A 16,848-nucleotide genomic window follows, 5' to 3' on the forward strand; every position below is an offset into this window, starting at 1 on the left:
AATAATTAATAACACAGACTTAATAATATGAAACTATGCAATCAATTTTTTTTTCATTTAGGCTTTATTCATGCATATTTTTTTGTAATTACAATGTTAGCTTAAACTTCAGATTTAATTTAATACTCAGATATTACTATATTTTAAAAATCTAAAACAGTACAGACATGGAAAAAGAAAAACATTTATTGATTTTTATTATGTTTTAAGAAATGTTTCAAAGGGCTCTCGTGGTACCTTTACCCATCAAATGTTTCTTTGTATTCTTTTCAGGTTTCAATAAAATGATGTAGCACTTTGGAAAAAAAATACAACACAGCATTCCGTAACTTGAGGCCAGAATAGCAAATATTTCCACCGCTACGGTAAACTTTCCAGGGGAGCTGACATAAGCTGGGATAAAGGTAATCCAGACTGCACAGAATATTAACATGCTGAATGTGATGAATTTAGCTTCATTGAAATTATCAGGCAGCTTCCGGGCCAAAAAAGCAAGTCCAAAACATAACATAGCTAAAAGTCCTATGTATCCTAACACACCCCAGAACCCTACAGGTGATCCAAGAGCACACTCAAGAATAATCTTCTCTGTGTAATATTTACTATTTCTATATGGGTAGGGAGGGTTGATTGTGAGCCAAAGTATGCAAATCAAAATCTGTATGAGAGTGAAACCGAGAACACTCAGCCTTTGCTGTGCAGGCCCAAACCATTTCATCAAATTACTGCCTGGAAGTGTTGCCCTGAAGGCCATTAAGACCACTATTGTTTTCCCCAGAACACAAGACATGCAGAGGACAAAGGTGATGCCGAATGCTGTGTGTCGCAGCATGCAGGACCACTCAGAGGGTCGGCCGATGAAGGTCAGAGAGCACAGGAAACACAGACTTAGGGAGAAGAGCAGCAGGAAACTCAGCTCAGAGTTGTTGGCTCTGACGATAGGAGTGTGTCTGTGGTAGAAAAATGTTAGGGCTACAGACATTGCAAGGCATGCGCCAAAGACAGAGAAGGCGACCAACAGTACACCCATTAATTCCGTGAAGGTGAGGAACTCAATTGCTTTCATGTCACAGTTATTCCTCTCTTCATTGGACTTGTACTCAGGCGGGCATTTGTCACATTTCACTGCATCTGAAAGCATAAATATGTTTAAGCTGTGCAGGGTACACGTCTTCAGATAAACCAGTAAGGTGCTGGGGGTGATTTTGCCCAACAGAAACACAACAAGCACCAGGGTAAAAGCTACGAATCCAGCTGTCTCACTTGTTGTGTTGCTGAACTCCCCGTCAGCACAGGTGATGCAATCAAAACAGCAGATAGGTTTGCCCTTGATGAAAGCCCGACGAGTCCCTGGCAAACAGCTTTCGCTGCAAACAGACCTTGGCACCTGCATTACAGTGACATTATTGAAAGCAAACTCATAAATTTGAAACTCAAAATCATATGAATATAATTCATGCATTTCTTTTGTAAGATACAAATTCACTGTACTTAGTGATCAAAGAAGGGTCCATGATAAAAGACAGAAAAGAAAGTTAAAAATCTGTTTTGAAAAAAAAACTGCAGCCTGGACTGACTCACCTCGAGATTATTTCCTGCCCAAACTGCTTGTACACCTGCTTTCATCTCAAACTGCTGACCGTCAGGCCGAGAGGCATCATAGTAACCGATGGTTTCAAACTGTATGTATCCTGTCTTATCCATCTGCCAGTTTACCAGTGCATAACGTGCAACAGGGTCACCCAACTCATCAAAAAACACATTTTCACCAGTCTTAGTGGTGAAATTGACCTGCTTTAGGTAGTGCAGCACCTGCAAGTAAGCACTTATGTTATTTGACCCCACAATCATAGAATTTTGGATTCAAGTACAACATTCTTTTTTTATATTTACCTGCCATGGTTGTACGTCTTTTATGTTAGCACACGTGTTGTTCTCAAAAGGCCCCTGTCCTTCTTTGCAGTTAAATAGCATGTTAAATGCATGAGCGACTGCATATGTGGCCTTGTAAATATTATTCAGCAGGCTGGCATCTGAAACATCAGTGAAGGATATTTTCACATCCCTCAGAGTCTCCGTCCCACTACAGGCTATAACAGGATCCTGAGCAGTCTCTGGTTTAGGAAACAGTCGGCAGCTGAACACTTTCTCCCACAACTCAACAAGTCCCTGATTCCCTGGTGTGGTGGAGGGCATGCTGCAAGCGAGAAACTCCTTCAGTCCAGGGATGTGAGCATTCAGTGCTGCAAAGCCCACTGCCCCCTGAACTACAGCATAGTTTATAGGGGAGGCAATGTAGCGATATGTAATCCACCCCTCACTTCCCACCCACTGCAGGCCTGTTACATTCTGAGCATGAAGCTCCTTGATAAGAATATCGAGGTCTGTGCCATCAGCAAACGCAACTATGACTTTGGAGGTGGATTTCTTTACAATATCCACCACTTCTAAGAACCACTTCCTGGGATCAGTTCGATAAATCGCCACTGAATACTCAACACACACACCTTCCCCTTTTGCTGCTTCCAAGAAAGCGGACATGCCATCATTTCCATAGTCACTATTAGTTCTTATGGCTCCGACCCAGGTCCAGCCAAAGTGTTTCACAAGCTTTGCCAATGCTTTGCTTTGATAGATATCATTAGGTATAGTTCTAAAGAAAGAGGGATAGTCTCTTCTGTTGCTAAGACATGCACAAGTGGCTGAATGACTGATCTGAAATCCAAGAGATATTGTATAATGAATATTACAAGACATTTTAAATTATTGCATTATTTCAAATTAAATAACATATTTCCCATTACAGTTTGCAGTCAAAATGCATGCATGTGCATGATACGCACCACAGGTATATGGAAGGGTCCCAATGTACGTGCAATACCTATTGTAGAAGTGGAAGTGGTGTCCCCTATGACAGCCTGCACACTGGAGAGTTTGCTACAGCTGCCATTTCCGCTTTCATACCTGTTCATTAGATTTAGTGATGCCCTGATGGAGAGAGGGATACTAGGGCAGGAGTCAAAGATCCTATAACCGAGTGTCAAATCTGGTAGCAGCTCTGAGCTGTTATTTATTTCTTCTATGGCAAACATCATGGTGTATGCATACTGAAGTTCACCTGGGTCCAGCCTGAAAAAAAGAAAATTGTGTTGTATTTTAAAAGTGAAATGTGTGATGCATGCAAAATGAAACAAAAATAATAATTAAAAAATAGAAAAAAAACAACGCAGGTGTATAAAGGTGCATATTTTTTCATCCCTCTCTTACCCGTCACACTGGATTGTTCCTGGGTTGACTTCAAGAGCTGGATTGACAGTAACTGGGTTCTGGTGGAAGGAGAAAATGCCTCCAATGTTGATATCTCCTTCCTTAGAAAACTGAGACAGTTCTTTTGTCCCATATGTTTGACACACAGGCTTTTCTCCTCTCACAGCCAAAAGCAAAACAAACATCAGGTTGGCAATCAGCAGCATAGTTCCTAATCTAAGTTATTACCGTACAGTTACCGAAGATAACCCCTCTAAATACTGACCATTTTATAGGAGTCTCCTATCAGAAAGCCACAGGGGCTTTATGCACTGTTTGTGAAAATAATTCTTGTCTCCACCAATAGCATTGCTTGTCATGTGACTGACGTGTGAAGAGGCTTGTTGGAAGTTCCACTGCCTTTGTTTTAACCATCACCAGAGGAAGTTTTCTTCAGGTGTTTTTGTTGTTTTGTATTTATTATTTTTTTTTTTTGTAGATTTTGATTCATGAATTGATTTTTCTATGATGTTAAAGGACATGAGAAAAGCAAAGGGTGATCATTATTTAAAGGAAAAATTTCCCCTTGAAGGAGGCAAAACTAAACCTTTGCTATGACGAAGCTGAAAGTGTTATTTTAAAAGAGCTTGCCTTTTCTTTCACATAAACACATGTCTTCTGAAAAGCACTTGACATTTTTCAAACCAACATCTGCAGATGTGGACTGTTTTGAATTGTGTGTAAATGTCTGTCTGAGTTGTCCTTGATATACCACACCACTTCCCCAATTCAAACTTTTTCTGGTTGACCAGCAGTCGCATACATACATACTATATTATATATATTTGTTGAGTCACACTGTTGCCAGAGAGATTTAGCGAGTTGATTTTCTTTTTTGATTCTAAAGTGGCTGCTTCAGTCAGCATTAACTTTGCACCTTTGACTCATAACACATGTTTCATATTTATTCAGTCACTGCAGTTACATGCACAGCTGAGTTGAGTCATGGTTACATCAATGCTTGAGGATTTAATATGATCACCGTCTTTATCACACTACACATAACATTCAAACAAATGTTTGAAACATTCTGCCGCTTCTAACCTATGAAAGAGATTATTATACGTGTGAGCAAAGCTGATCTCACAGCACATATGTTGTCTTTGAGTTGCTCACATGGTGATTTTGTTAGATGATGCTGCAGTATTAAAGGGGAACTCCGGGGCATTTGAAGCGCGTTTCCATTGCTAGAGGTTGTCAAATACTGATAGTAGGACACAGAGAGGTGCAAATCTGCGCTCCCTGTGTGGAGATTGCGCTGTTCGCACAGCGTGTCATGCGAGGCTAATACGTGGTGGCTAAGGGGCAACTGCTAACCCTTCCACGTAAAACAACAACTTGCACACAGCAGAAACGTCACACCACTTTATAAACCATCCGACAATAAAGTCACAAGCCTTACCATCAAAACCAAATGCATGGTTCTCACATTACTGGCATGGGGACGTTACAAAACAACTTTATAAACAGCATGTAACTCACCGGCTGGTTGTAGGCTCGCGCATGTGAAAGCCCAAAAGAGTCAATGGACGATAATCCCATATACAAAACAATTATTTTCTCTAGAAAAACTGCGTTCAAGTATTTAAAACATTACAACAATACATGCCCAGTAATATTGTTGTAATGTTTTAAATACTTGAACGCAGTTTTTCTAGAGAAGATAATTGTTTTGTATATGGGATTATCGTCCATCGACTCTTTTGGGCTTTCACATGCGCGAGCGTACAACTAACCGGTGAGTTACATGCTGTTTATAAAGTTGTTTTGTAACGTCCCCATGCCAGTAATGTGAGAACCATGCATATGGTTTTGATGGTAAGGCTTGTGACTTTATTGTCGGATGGTTTATAAAGTGGTGTGACGTTTCTGCTGTGTGCAAGTTGTTGTTTTACGTGGAAGGGTTAGCAGTTGCCCCTTAGCCACCACGTATTAGCCTCGCATGACACGCTGTGCGAACAGCGCGATCTCCACACAGGGAGCGCAGATTTGCACCTCTCTGTGTCCTACTATCAGTATTTGACAACCTCTAGCAATGGAAACGCGCTTCAAATGCCCCGGAGTTCCCCTTTAAAAAAAAATAAGACTTTATAAAATGCTTTTAAAGACTGCGAGTTGACAAGGATTCTTCATGAGCTGATTTTTAACGCGTTTAGCCATCTGAATGATGATAATGAAACAGAAAAATCTATGAATGAGAGCTTAGGAGCTTTATTGGGAATTTGTATGTATCAATAGACACTTACACTATACTGTTTTTATAAAAAAAATAAAAAAAAGATATAGATTTGAAGCATGTGTAGAGCACCTAGGCTTATTTGAGTCCAGTTGAGCATATACATGCAGGGTTGATTTTGTTAGTCTGTGTAGACAACTCATGCTGCCTTTCATAACAAGCCACTAAGGTTGACTGCCTATTAAGCAAATGCTTAAATTTACTACTGCTGCTCATAGCCTGTAAGGTCTTATTCAGCCTATAAACATTTGTTAAATTAGCATTACATCAAAATTGCAGACATTTTACTCCTACTTCTGTAAATACTTCTTTAAAGTGTTTTTGACTGGTTTCTCCCCATCATGTGGTTTTTAGTATTCCTTTCTGGTTTTAATAGTAATATATAACATTTTGGAGCAAATATGCAGAAAAGCAAACCGAAGCTTGAGGCCAGAATAGCAAATATTTCTACAGCGACAGTAAACTTCCCAGGAGAGCTAACATATGCTGGGATAAATGTGACCCAGACTGCACTGAATATCAGCATGCTGAAGGTGATGAATTTGGCTTCATTGAAATTATCAGGCAGCTTTCGAGCCAGAAAAGCAAGGATGAAGCAAAGCACAGCAAGAAGGCCGATATACCCCAAAACAGCCCAAAACCCTATAGGTGAACCTAAATCACACTCGAGAATAATCTTTTCAGTAGCATGAGCAGTATTTTTGTAAGGAATTGGTGGAGCAAGAGCTGACCATACTACACAAATCAGCACCTGCAGTAATGTACAGCCAAGTACACTTGTTCTCTGAAGTGGAGCAGAACACTGAAGAACTGTGTTTGCTGGCCTTTTACCCTTAAAGGCCATCAGGACCGTGATGGTTTTAGCCAAGATACATGATATGCACAAGGCAAAGGTTATGCCAAAAGCTGTGTGGCGCAGCATGCAGGACCACTCAGTGGGCTGGCCAATGAAGGTCAGAGAGCACAGGAAACACAGAGTTAGGGAGAAGAGCAACAGGAAACTCAGCTCAGAGTTACTTGCTTTGACAAGAGGTGTGTGACGAAACCAAAAGAAGATACACGAGACAGCCAGTGTTAGACTTGCTCCGAACACAGAGAAAGCAGTTAGGAGGGCCCCCATTGTCTCCTCATAAGATAGGAACTCGATCACCTTTGGAACACACTTGCTGTGATCTTCATTTGACCAGTACTCCAGTGGACAGCGTGAACACTCTGCAGAATCTGAATGGAAAACATGAAACACTGAAATATATTCATGCTGTAAACTGAGAGATTTGATATAACTTATGAAGTAGGAGCTGGTTTTATCAATTACACAATAAATGGGAGGAAATTGGAAGAAATGTTTCACTTACTGCTGGAGTTGCTGATCTCTCCAGCAGCGCAGGCAACACAGGAGAAACAGCAGATGGGTTTGCCTTTAATCATAGCCTGTCGGAAGCCTGGCACACAACTCTCACTGCAGACAGACAGTGGCCTCTGAAACAACAGCATTACTAAACAGTTGTTGTCATATCTGAATTTAAGCTTTAGAAACATTTTCATAACCTTGATAAGAAGTGAAACTTAAAATATCAGGAAAGAGGTCAAATGTTATTTTGACGCAGACAATGAAATCAACAATAAAAAAAAGGAATGAAAAGAATAATAAATAATGCCATGAGGACGTCAGGATCGAGAATTGATTATGTGAATACTGTTAGCTTGAATATATTACCTAATGAATAAAAAAATGGTTATTCAACATGGAAGTCAATTAATACCTTCAGGGACTTTGCAGCCCATGTTATCTTTACTCCATTCATTGTGAACTGCTTTCCATTTGATTGTGAAGCATCGTAGCTCCCTACAGCCACAAACACAATATCTCCTGCTGGGTTTGTCTGCCAGTTCACCAGCTCATAAGCTGCTGCAGGATCCCCTTTTTCATCAAAATACACTCTCTCCCCTGACTGAATTGTAAAATTCACATCCTGGAGGTGTTTCCCAACCTACCGATACAGAACAGTGAATAATTGGACATAAAGGGGTGCATGCATTACAATTTTAACTTTAACTAAAAAGCAAGTTTGATAAAGTCCATTTCTTACCAGTTTTGGCTCTAAATGATCTTTCCAGACACATGAATGTTTTTGTCCACATTTTAACATGTTATGTACAGCATGAGCTACAGCATACACAGCCTTATAAACATTGTTAGATATTCTTAGCTCTGACACATCTGTGAAAGGATTGTTTATGTCCTGTAGTCTCTCAGAGCCAGAGCACTGTTCTGTACCATGCAAACTGGACTGGAAGCTGCAGCCAAAGGTTGCTTCCCAGAATTCTCTCAGTAAGTTGTTCTGAGGATCCTGACTTGGGTTCACCTGTAAAAGAAATTCTTGCAAGCCTGTGATTTTTGCTTTTCTTATGGCAAAGCCCAGAGACCCCGTCAGTACACCAGAGTACCTCTTCTTAGCCAAATGACCTGATGTGATCCAGGATTCACTGCCCACCCACTGCAGCCCTGACAAGTTCTGCCTCAAAGCTTCCTCAAGCAGAACATCCATCTCGTCATAAGCAAGAAAGGCAACTAGAACTCTTGCAGTGCCTCTACGGATCACTTTGACCACCCTCTCAACCTGCTCTCTGGAACCAGTCCTTGAAATGGCCTCAGAATACTCGACACAAATCCCCTCCTGACTTGCAGCTGAGATAAATGTCGCCATCCCATTATTACCATAGTCGTTGTCACTTCTCACTGCCCCAACCCATGTCCATCCAAAGTGCTTAACCAGTTTAGCCAGGGCTCTGCTCTGGTAGTAGTCACTGGGGATGGTTCTGAAGAAGGACGGGTACTCCTTTCTCTTACTGAGACAAGCACATGTGGCAAAGTGGCTGATCTAATAGAAAAGAAAAGCAGAGAAAGGAGAGGGATGGAAACCTCAGTAATAGCAAAACATGGTTAAAAGGTTGTTTATGAGAATTACTGAACCTGTTGTTTTTGGAATCGTATATACGACCAGAATTTATTCTTTGACCATAGGGTTTATTAATGATACGTTCGGAAGAGCTAGAGCAGATAAAAAACAAACGTCATGAAAATTTACCACTGGTATCTGGAAAATCCCGGAAATTTGCAGCATCACAATGGTTGTGGAAGACTCAGAGGTTCCAATGATGGCATGAACAGATGACTGACCAGAGCAGGTTTTTCCCAAAGTTCTTTCTTGTCCATTAATGAGACCCATCACAGCACGTGTTGAAGGTAGTGTTGATGCACAGCTGTCAAATATCTTATAACCAACTGAAACATTAGGCAGTAGAGAACTGCTATTGTTGATCTCCTCTATGGCAAATATCATTGTTTGAGCAAAGCGAAATTCTCTTAAATTTATCCTGAATGAAAGAGAAAAGTTTAGAGTTACATGCACTTCCTTTCTGTTAAAAAATTAATGAGAACAAACATAGTCAATACCTGGAGCAAATGAGAGGTTCTGGAGTATCAGTTAAAGACAGTAAAGGCTTAGACATTTGGCCATGAATTGAAAAAGCTCCTCCAATAGTAACATGTCCTTTCTTAGACAGCAGGGGTAACTCTGGGCTCCCCAGCATCTCACAGAAAGCAGTGTCATCCTCTGCTCCGAAGGCTCTCACAAAAACCACCAGCAGAAACACAACACAGATGCAGTCATGCATAATTTAAAGATGCATTCACGCACTCACAAGCCTCTGCTTTGCAATGACTTCTCATTGACCAAAATATGTTATCTCTGACAACCAAAGCTATATACTACTGCAGACAATGATGATGGCTGAGGTCCTCAAATCAAATCACAGTATGATAATGATGTAGGTTGCCTTTCATCTCCATAATGATATTTTATTAAAAACAATTACATCATCTATGCTGTAAAATCTCTGAAAATGACAGTTGAAGGAAGGTGGATTTTTTTTTTTCTTTGTAGCAAATACTTTGACCTTACTATACGACAGTAAAAAGGGAATGACATTTTTTTTCAATGTAAATGCTCAACATACAAATATACTATCGCTGTACCTGTTGATCTTTCTCCTATAAAAAGGTTGTATTATTGGCTACAAAGGCTGTTGGAAAAAAAGTTGGTGGAGTGACACAACAAATGCAGGCGGATCATGGCTCAGAGGCTATTAGATTTCCTCATAATTAGTGTGTAAATAAGCCCTGGTTCATGTTATTTTTAACAGTTCACCTCGCCATGTCTCAGAAGTGGAAATAAAGACCAGATTGCGTCAAAATTACTTTGTTGTCATACTGCCCATCTCTGCATTTCATCTACTCAATAAAAGGACTTTAGAAGCTATATTACATGTCAAACTTCTTTGAAGATGCCCTTTTAGTACTTCTGAGAGTTGTGATCTCTGGAAAGATGCCATTAACCAACTAGATGGTGATACGGAGGTTGAAACATTTTACACTGAATGGCACAGTATGTAGTCTCTCAGGTCATCAGGACCAACCCTTCAGTCACATTTCAGTAAACTGTCCGAGGGAAACTAAATGAGGCAGAACACATTTACAGAAATATAGTTTCAGAACCATCGGCTATCACCTGAAAACCATCTATCCACCCATTTCCCCCCACATTTCTTTTTCCCCAGTGACACGTTTCAGTCTCTTTTAAACAGTCCCATGGAGTTCCAGTGCAAAATGAGATTTGTAATTGACATAGAAGATTTGAGGTCTATCACGGGGTATCCATTAGGCATCTCAATCAGATGACTGAACCAAATCAACTGGCTACTTTCAATGCAAAGGGGCAGCAGTTCTAAGCTGAGCTCCCAATGGATGTCTGAACTCCTTGTCCTATCTTAAAGGCTAAGTCAAGTCGTCTTATGATGGAATCTCATTCCCACTGCTTGCATTCAGGAGCTCATTATTTCAGTTACAACACAAGTCTTGCCACCAGAGGATTTGAATGTAGACTAAGTGGTAAAATGAGAGCTTTTCCTTCAGGCTCGGCTGTCTTTTGAAACAATGGTTTGGTATAATGCCCACATTAATACAGATGCTTCACGGATCTACTTGTTCATCTTGTGCTCCAATCTCCTCTCACTCATGAGCAAGATTCTGAGATATTTTGACTCCCCCAATTGGAGCATCAAGTCACTGCCAACCCAAAGAGCGCAATCAATCATTTTCTCAGCGGTACCATATCATCTGCAAACAAGAGAGACATGATTCTGAGATTCCCAAACCCAACCTCATCTCAGTTCATCCTTAAGATACTGTCTATGCAATCATGAACATAATAGGAGACAGCTGATAACCTTGGCTGAGAATCACACCCAATGAAAATGTGCTTGGCTTTGTGATGATATGAGGACAGAGCTCTCGCTTTGGGAAGATGAGGTGCAGGTGTCAATCTACAAGATAGCAGCTTCATCTTGTTTTCACTAAGTTCTGTGAACCAAGGCTTGGCCATCACACCCTCACTGGCAAGTTGCCCTTCTGGGTTTAGCTCCAAAGGCTCTGGCTGACAATTGTTTCTCTGTTCAAGTTGACGTGCTGAGCATTGGGCTGCTGTATACATTTTCAGTTTTAATCCTCATTATTTTCATTATAACAAAAGTTTGGCAGGCTACTGAATTCATGATTTAAAAAAAAAAAAAAAAAGAGTTTTCTTCGTCAGACACAAAAACCTCTGTCGGCAAAAGTACGGACTTGATCTACAAGTAATTTAAATACCTGTCTGTTCTAATTTAAAGTCCTTACAAAATCAAAGTCAGTGTTTAATTGTTTTTTTATGATATGTCTTCCACTATGGCTCTCATTTACACCAGTGTCTGAACCACAATGGTGTAAAAATGGTGTAAGTCATTTTCAAGATGCTCCTGTAGTTTATTTCATGAAAAAAAAATAAGAATTTCAAAATTTCCGGTTGCTAACCATGTAGCGGGACAGCTTTACTAATTTAGCATTTAATTAAATATTTACTAAGTTGGTAAGTTTGGCAAAGTTGAATAGGTAGGCATTACCACTAGGGGCCGCTGGAGCTGGGCTCATCAGATGCAGGTGGCCTTCCTTGCATCAGCTTTAAGAAAATACATGTAAATCCATTGTTGCCAGTCTGCCATTTTTGTCAACTGATTTTGATATTTTTCAAACCACTAACCAGCAACAAATCTAACAAATTGTAAGACAATAATAGCTAGTTTTGACATAATTCTGCACCACACATGCTAAGTCTCTCTCCTGCAACAGAAACACAACTCTTTGCATTCACCCTGCTCAGGCAGGAGTAGAGAAAAGCAGTTGCTGCACCAGTGAGCTACTCACACATGTGAAGTGTTATGGTGTGTTAGGAAACTATGCATTCTCTGAGAAAATATTTTTGAGACATTTTGTTGCTTCTATATCTTTCTCAGAGTGGCAATCTTACATTATAATATAGCCAAAATCATAGCACATCTGTTGCTGCGCTTATAAAATCAGGAATCTGTCGGAGCAGCAGCCTTGAAATGTTTTCAAACTGACTGCGGGTTTATACAAAGTCTATGGGTTACCTTTCAATCACAGTTTCAGACTTATTTGCTATCTAACTGCAATAATTTAAAAGTATGGAAATAAGGACAGCTTTATTGGGAGTTAGGCTGTATTAACATACAGTTTATATGAACAGAGTAGGAGAGAAGGAAGCAGATGTAAAGGGCTGATGCAAAGCAGAATGCAAGAGCAATGTGATGACATCATGAATAATAATGAGCACCTAGTGACCTATTGCAACCCTTTGTGAAACTTTATTACTCGGCTTTTGCTTCTTCGTTTTGAACAAAGTTGCCAACATAATGTAGAATGTGTAAGCAAATATCATTGTACTCGCTATTTTCACATTCTATCTGTTTTTGCACAGTGCTTTGGACAGTATTTTAGTTTTTTGACTGGGCTATGCAAAAATAATTATTTGACTATTTCAATTAAACTTGAGTGGGAGAAAATAAAGAGAGTTAAATATGCCACGCTATACGTCATGAATACTATAATGTATTACATTCCTCTATCATGTTAGCCAAGCTCTGCCTTTTTGTGCTGTTTGCTGCCAACAGTGCTCGCAAACTAGATGGGGTGCCCACTTGCTTCAATCAGGTTTAATGACCAAAATCATTTCCCATAGTCTTTTGGAGGGTGCCGTGCTGTTACCATGAAGAAGATGGCCCTGTGAAGCAAATGTTGGCTACTGCTGTTATTTAACCTGCATGGTTATATGCTCATTTAAAGTTCAGTAAATTAGTATTAGAACAAAATAAAACCATCTCATTAGTGTAAATATTTCTTTATAGTGTTTTTGACTGGTTTCTCCCCATCATGTGGTTTTTAGTATTCCTTTCTGGTTTTAATAGTAATATATAACATTTTGGAGCAAATATGCAGAAAAGCAAACCGAAGCTTGAGGCCAGAATAGCAAATATTTCTACAGCGACAGTAAACTTCCCAGGAGAGCTAACATATGCTGGGATAAATGTGACCCAGACTGCACTGAATATCAGCATGCTGAAGGTGATGAATTTGGCTTCATTGAAATTATCAGGCAGCTTTCGAGCCAGGAAAGCAAGGATGAAGCAAAGCACAGCAAGAAGGCCGATATACCCCAAAACAGCCCAAAACCCTATAGGTGAACCTAAATCACACTCGAGAATAATCTTTTCAGTAGCATGAGCAGTATTTTTGTAAGGAATTGGTGGAGCAAGAGATGACCATACCACACAAATCAGCACCTGCAGTAATGTACAGCCAAGTACACTTGTTCTCTGAAGTGGAGCAGAACACTGAAGAACTGTGTTTGCTGGCCTTTTACCCTTAAAGGCCATCAGGACCGTGATGGTTTTAGCCAAGATACATGATATGCACAAGGCAAAGGTTATGCCAAAAGCTGTGTGGCGCAGCATGCAGGACCACTCAGTGGGCTGGCCAATGAAGGTCAGAGAGCACAGGAAACACAGAGTTAGGGAGAAGAGCAACAGGAAACTCAGCTCAGAGTTACTTGCTTTGACAAGAGGTGTGTGACGAAACCAAAAGAAGATACACGAGACAGCCAGTGTTAGACTTGCTCCGAACACAGAGAAAGCAGTTAGGAGGGCCCCCATTGTCTCCTCATAAGATAGGAACTCGATCACCTTTGGAACACACTTGCTGTGATCTTCATTTGACCAGTACTCCAGTGGACAGCGTGAACACTCTGCAGAATCTGAATGGAAAACATGAAACACTGAAATGTATTCATGCTTTAAACTGAGAGATTTGATATAACTTACGAAGTAGGAGCTGGTTTTATCAATTACACAATAAATGGGAGGAAATGTTTCACTTACTGCTGGAGTTGCTGATCTCTCCAGCAGCACAGGCAACACAGGAGAAACAGCAGATGGGTTTGCCTTTAATCATAGCCTGTCGGAAGCCTGGCACACAACTCTCACTGCAGACAGACAGTGGCCTCTGAAACAACAGTACAATTCAGCTCTGAGTTTAATGTTCCAGTTTTGCAGATATCTGATTAGAATTTGAATATAAATTTAAGCTATTGGCCTGCATTTTACATAATCTGCATCAGAAGTAAAAGACTGGTTGATACCTTCAGGAATTCTCCAGCCCATGTTATCTTTACTCCATTCATTGTGAACTGCTTTCCATTTGATTGTGAAGCATCGTAGCTCCCTACAGCCACAAACACAATATCTCCTGCTGGGTTTGTCTGCCAGTTCACCAGCTCATAAGCTGCTGCAGGATCCCCTTTTTCATCAAAATACACTCTCTCCCCTGACTGAATTGTAAAATTCACATCCTGGAGGTGTTTCCCAACCTACCGATACAGAACAGTGAATAGTTGGACATAAAGGGGTGCATGCATTACAATTTTAACTTTAACTAAAAAGCAAGTTTGATAAAGTCCATTTCTTACCAGTTTTGGCTCTAAATGATCTTTCCAGACACATGAATGTTTTTGTCCACATTTTAACATGTTATGTACAGCATGAGCTACAGCATACACAGCCTTATAAACATTGTTAGATATTCTTAGCTCTGACACATCTGTGAAAGGATTGTTTATGTCCTGTAGTCTCTCAGAGCCAGAGCACTGTTCTGTACCATGCAAACTGGACTGGAAGCTGCAGCCAAAGGTTGCTTCCCAGAATTCTCTCAGTAAGTTGTTCTGAGGATCCTGACTTGGGTTAACCTGTAAAAGAAATTCTTGGAAGCCTGTGATTTTTGCTTTTCTTATGGCAAAGCCCAGAGACCCCGTCAGTACACCAGAGTACCTCTTCTTAGCCAAATGGCTTGCTGTGATCCAGGATTCACTGCCCACCCACTGCAGCCCTGACAAGTTCTGCCTCAAAGCTTCCTCAAGCAGAACATCCATCTCACCCTGAGCAAGAAAGGCAACTAGAACTCTTGCAGTGCCTCTACGGATCACTTTGACCACCCTCTCAACCTGCTCTCTGGAACCAGTCCTTGAAATGGCCTCAGAATACTCGACACAAATCCCCTCCTGACTTGCAGCTGACATAAATGTCGCCATCCCATTATTACCATAGTCGTTGTCACTTCTCACTGCCCCAACCCATGTCCATCCAAAGTGCTTAACCAGTTTAGCCAGGGCTCTGCTCTGGTAGTAGTCACTGGGGATGGTTCTGAAGAAGGACGGGTACTCCTTTCTCTTACTGAGACAAGCACATGTGGCAAAGTGGCTGATCTAATAAAAAAGGAGAGAAAACTTAAGCTATAAATAACATTTGAGGAATTAGAGATATATAAAAGTATCAAGTGACAAAATCTAACGAGTTTTAACTAGATAAGCATGGCTTGTGTTAGACATAGACATTTTATTTCAAATCAACATAATTCTTTCAACTACTATATTATTTCTAGAATTTAGTCACTGTGAACAGTGACTTCATAGAAAGATGATTATTTTCTGGAGTGTTAGAGGACTGTTCATAAAAACAAAGAGACATATATGAAAAGAATTACCACTGGTATCTGGAAAATCCCTGAAATTTGTAGCATCACAATGGTTGCAGAGGATTCAGATGCGCCAATGATTGCATGAACAGATGACTGACCAGAGCAAGTTTTTCCAAAAGTCTTTTCCTGTCCATTCATGAGACCCATCACAGCACGTGTTGAAGGAAGTGTTGAACCACAGCTGTCAAATATTTTATAACCGACTGATATATTAGGCAGTAGAGAACTGCTATTGTTGATCTCCTCTACAGCAAATATCATTGTTTGAGCAAAGCGAAATTCTCTTAAGTTTATCCTGAAAAGAACCAAAAAATAAGATCAGAGTTTTATGCACTTCTTTTCAGTTGAGTAACACATTAATTATGTGCACAAAAATAATAAATACCTGGAGCAAATGAGAGGTTCGGGAGTATCAGTCAAAGACAGTGAAGGCTTTGAGATTTGGCCGTGGATGGAAAAAGCTCCTCCAATAGTAACATGTCCTTTCTGAGACAGCAGAGGAAACTCTGGGCTCCCCAGCAACTCACAGAAAGCAGTTTCATCCTCAGCTCCGAAGGCTCCCACAATAACCACCAACAGAAACATAACACAGAAGTAGCCAAACATACTTAAGAAAGCAGGAGCACAGATGTATTCACAGATGCAATGATTTGTTCCATCATTAGTCATAATATGTGACTCCTTGAATGGGCAGAGCTTTTTATAGCTACAGTGGATGATGACAGAGTTCTTCTTATCAAATCACAGTGCGAGAGAGATGATGTCAGACTTCTTCGATGTTTGATTAAAAAATTCATGATTTCTTTTATAGGCCACCATGTCATTAACACTAGGGATGTCCCGATCAGGTTTTTTTGCCCCCGAGTCCGAGTCCGAGTCATTTGATTTTGAGTATCTGTCGAGAGCGAGAACAGAGTCCCGATCCAATACTTCTACGGTACATTAAAAAAATGAAGAACGGCAAAGAAACAGATCCGGGATGTCCCTGATTTTTTATTTCATTCACTTATTTTATCATTTTACTAATTTGATTAGTTTTATTGTTTGAAGTGTTTATTAGTTTTATTAATTTAATCATTTAATTAATCAAGTCATAAACAAATTCTTCACATTGTAGTTTAGTCCAAAAATGTCTAATATAAAAACGAGCAGCAGCTCAACTTGAAATACCTGGCAGGCATAAATAAGCAAATAAAAGTGCCACAGTGTTATAAAGTAAGGCCAGTAATCTGCTTTTCGGAACTGCACTCCTAATTCTTACTCTCCTCTGGCTTCACAGAAGGAAATGTACGTTTTTCTTAATGAAAACCAACATCTCTACCTTGTT

At 40.1% G+C, this 16,848-nt stretch overlaps 3 protein-coding genes across 3 annotated transcripts; all 3 read right to left on the reverse strand.

Annotated features, from left to right (window-relative positions):
- Positions 1 to 217: 217 nt before the first annotated feature.
- LOC142388240 (extracellular calcium-sensing receptor-like) lies at positions 218 to 3,473 on the reverse strand. Its single transcript, XM_075473279.1, has 6 exons — positions 3,268 to 3,473; positions 2,844 to 3,129; positions 1,894 to 2,715; positions 1,582 to 1,812; positions 1,264 to 1,387; positions 218 to 1,131 (listed from the first exon to the last, which is right to left on the reverse strand). Exons 1-6 carry the CDS (start codon positions 3,471 to 3,473, stop codon positions 218 to 220), a joined length of 2,583 nt encoding a protein of 860 aa, XP_075329394.1.
- A 2,379-nt stretch (positions 3,474 to 5,852) lies between these two features.
- Positions 5,853 to 9,220, reverse strand: LOC142388241 (extracellular calcium-sensing receptor-like). The gene is made up of 6 exons (XM_075473280.1): positions 9,000 to 9,220; positions 8,632 to 8,920; positions 7,633 to 8,424; positions 7,306 to 7,533; positions 6,898 to 7,021; positions 5,853 to 6,763 (listed from the first exon to the last, which is right to left on the reverse strand). Exons 1-6 carry the CDS (start codon positions 9,218 to 9,220, stop codon positions 5,853 to 5,855), a joined length of 2,565 nt encoding a protein of 854 aa, XP_075329395.1.
- A 3,615-nt stretch (positions 9,221 to 12,835) lies between these two features.
- LOC142388244 (extracellular calcium-sensing receptor-like) lies at positions 12,836 to 16,076 on the reverse strand. Its single transcript, XM_075473283.1, has 6 exons — positions 15,907 to 16,076; positions 15,528 to 15,816; positions 14,458 to 15,249; positions 14,131 to 14,358; positions 13,871 to 13,994; positions 12,836 to 13,746 (listed from the first exon to the last, which is right to left on the reverse strand). The coding sequence occupies exons 2-6, from the start codon at positions 15,780 to 15,782 to the stop codon at positions 12,836 to 12,838; spliced, it is 2,310 nt and encodes a 769-aa protein (XP_075329398.1). The 5' UTR covers positions 15,783 to 15,816; positions 15,907 to 16,076.
- Between the last annotated feature and the right edge of the window lie 772 nt (positions 16,077 to 16,848).

This window comes from Odontesthes bonariensis, chromosome 9 (assembly GCF_027942865.1).
Source record: "Odontesthes bonariensis isolate fOdoBon6 chromosome 9, fOdoBon6.hap1, whole genome shotgun sequence".
NCBI lineage: Eukaryota > Metazoa > Chordata > Actinopteri > Atheriniformes > Atherinopsidae > Odontesthes > Odontesthes bonariensis.

What these genes read in the sequence shown, in the direction of transcription:
- LOC142388244 (XM_075473283.1), bottom strand. Translation starts at nt 15,782, where the DNA reads ATGATATTTGCTGTAGAGGAGATCAACAATAGCAGTTCTCTACTGCCT. An exon ending in GGATTTTCCAGATACCAGTG is followed by an intron (nt 15,250 to 15,527) that starts GTAATTCTTTTC and finishes CTTTTTTATTAG; the next exon opens with ATCAGCCACTTTGCCACATG. An exon ending in GGGCTGGAGAATTCCTGAAG is followed by an intron (nt 13,995 to 14,130) that starts GTATCAACCAGT and finishes CTGTTGTTTCAG; the next exon opens with AGGCCACTGTCTGTCTGCAG.
- LOC142388240 (XM_075473279.1), bottom strand. Translation starts at nt 3,473, where the DNA reads ATGCTGCTGATTGCCAACCTGATGTTTGTTTTGCTTTTGGCTGTGAGA. An exon ending in GGAACAATCCAGTGTGACGG is followed by an intron (nt 3,130 to 3,267) that starts GTAAGAGAGGGA and finishes TCTTTTTTTCAG; the next exon opens with GCTGGACCCAGGTGAACTTC. An exon ending in GGGCAGGAAATAATCTCGAG is followed by an intron (nt 1,388 to 1,581) that starts GTGAGTCAGTCC and finishes ACTGTAATGCAG; the next exon opens with GTGCCAAGGTCTGTTTGCAG.
- LOC142388241 (XM_075473280.1), bottom strand. Translation starts at nt 9,220, where the DNA reads ATGCATGACTGCATCTGTGTTGTGTTTCTGCTGGTGGTTTTTGTGAGA. An exon ending in GGATTTTCCAGATACCAGTG is followed by an intron (nt 8,425 to 8,631) that starts GTAAATTTTCAT and finishes CTTTTCTATTAG; the next exon opens with ATCAGCCACTTTGCCACATG. An exon ending in ATCATTTAGAGCCAAAACTG is followed by an intron (nt 7,534 to 7,632) that starts GTAAGAAATGGA and finishes CTGTATCGGTAG; the next exon opens with GTTGGGAAACACCTCCAGGA.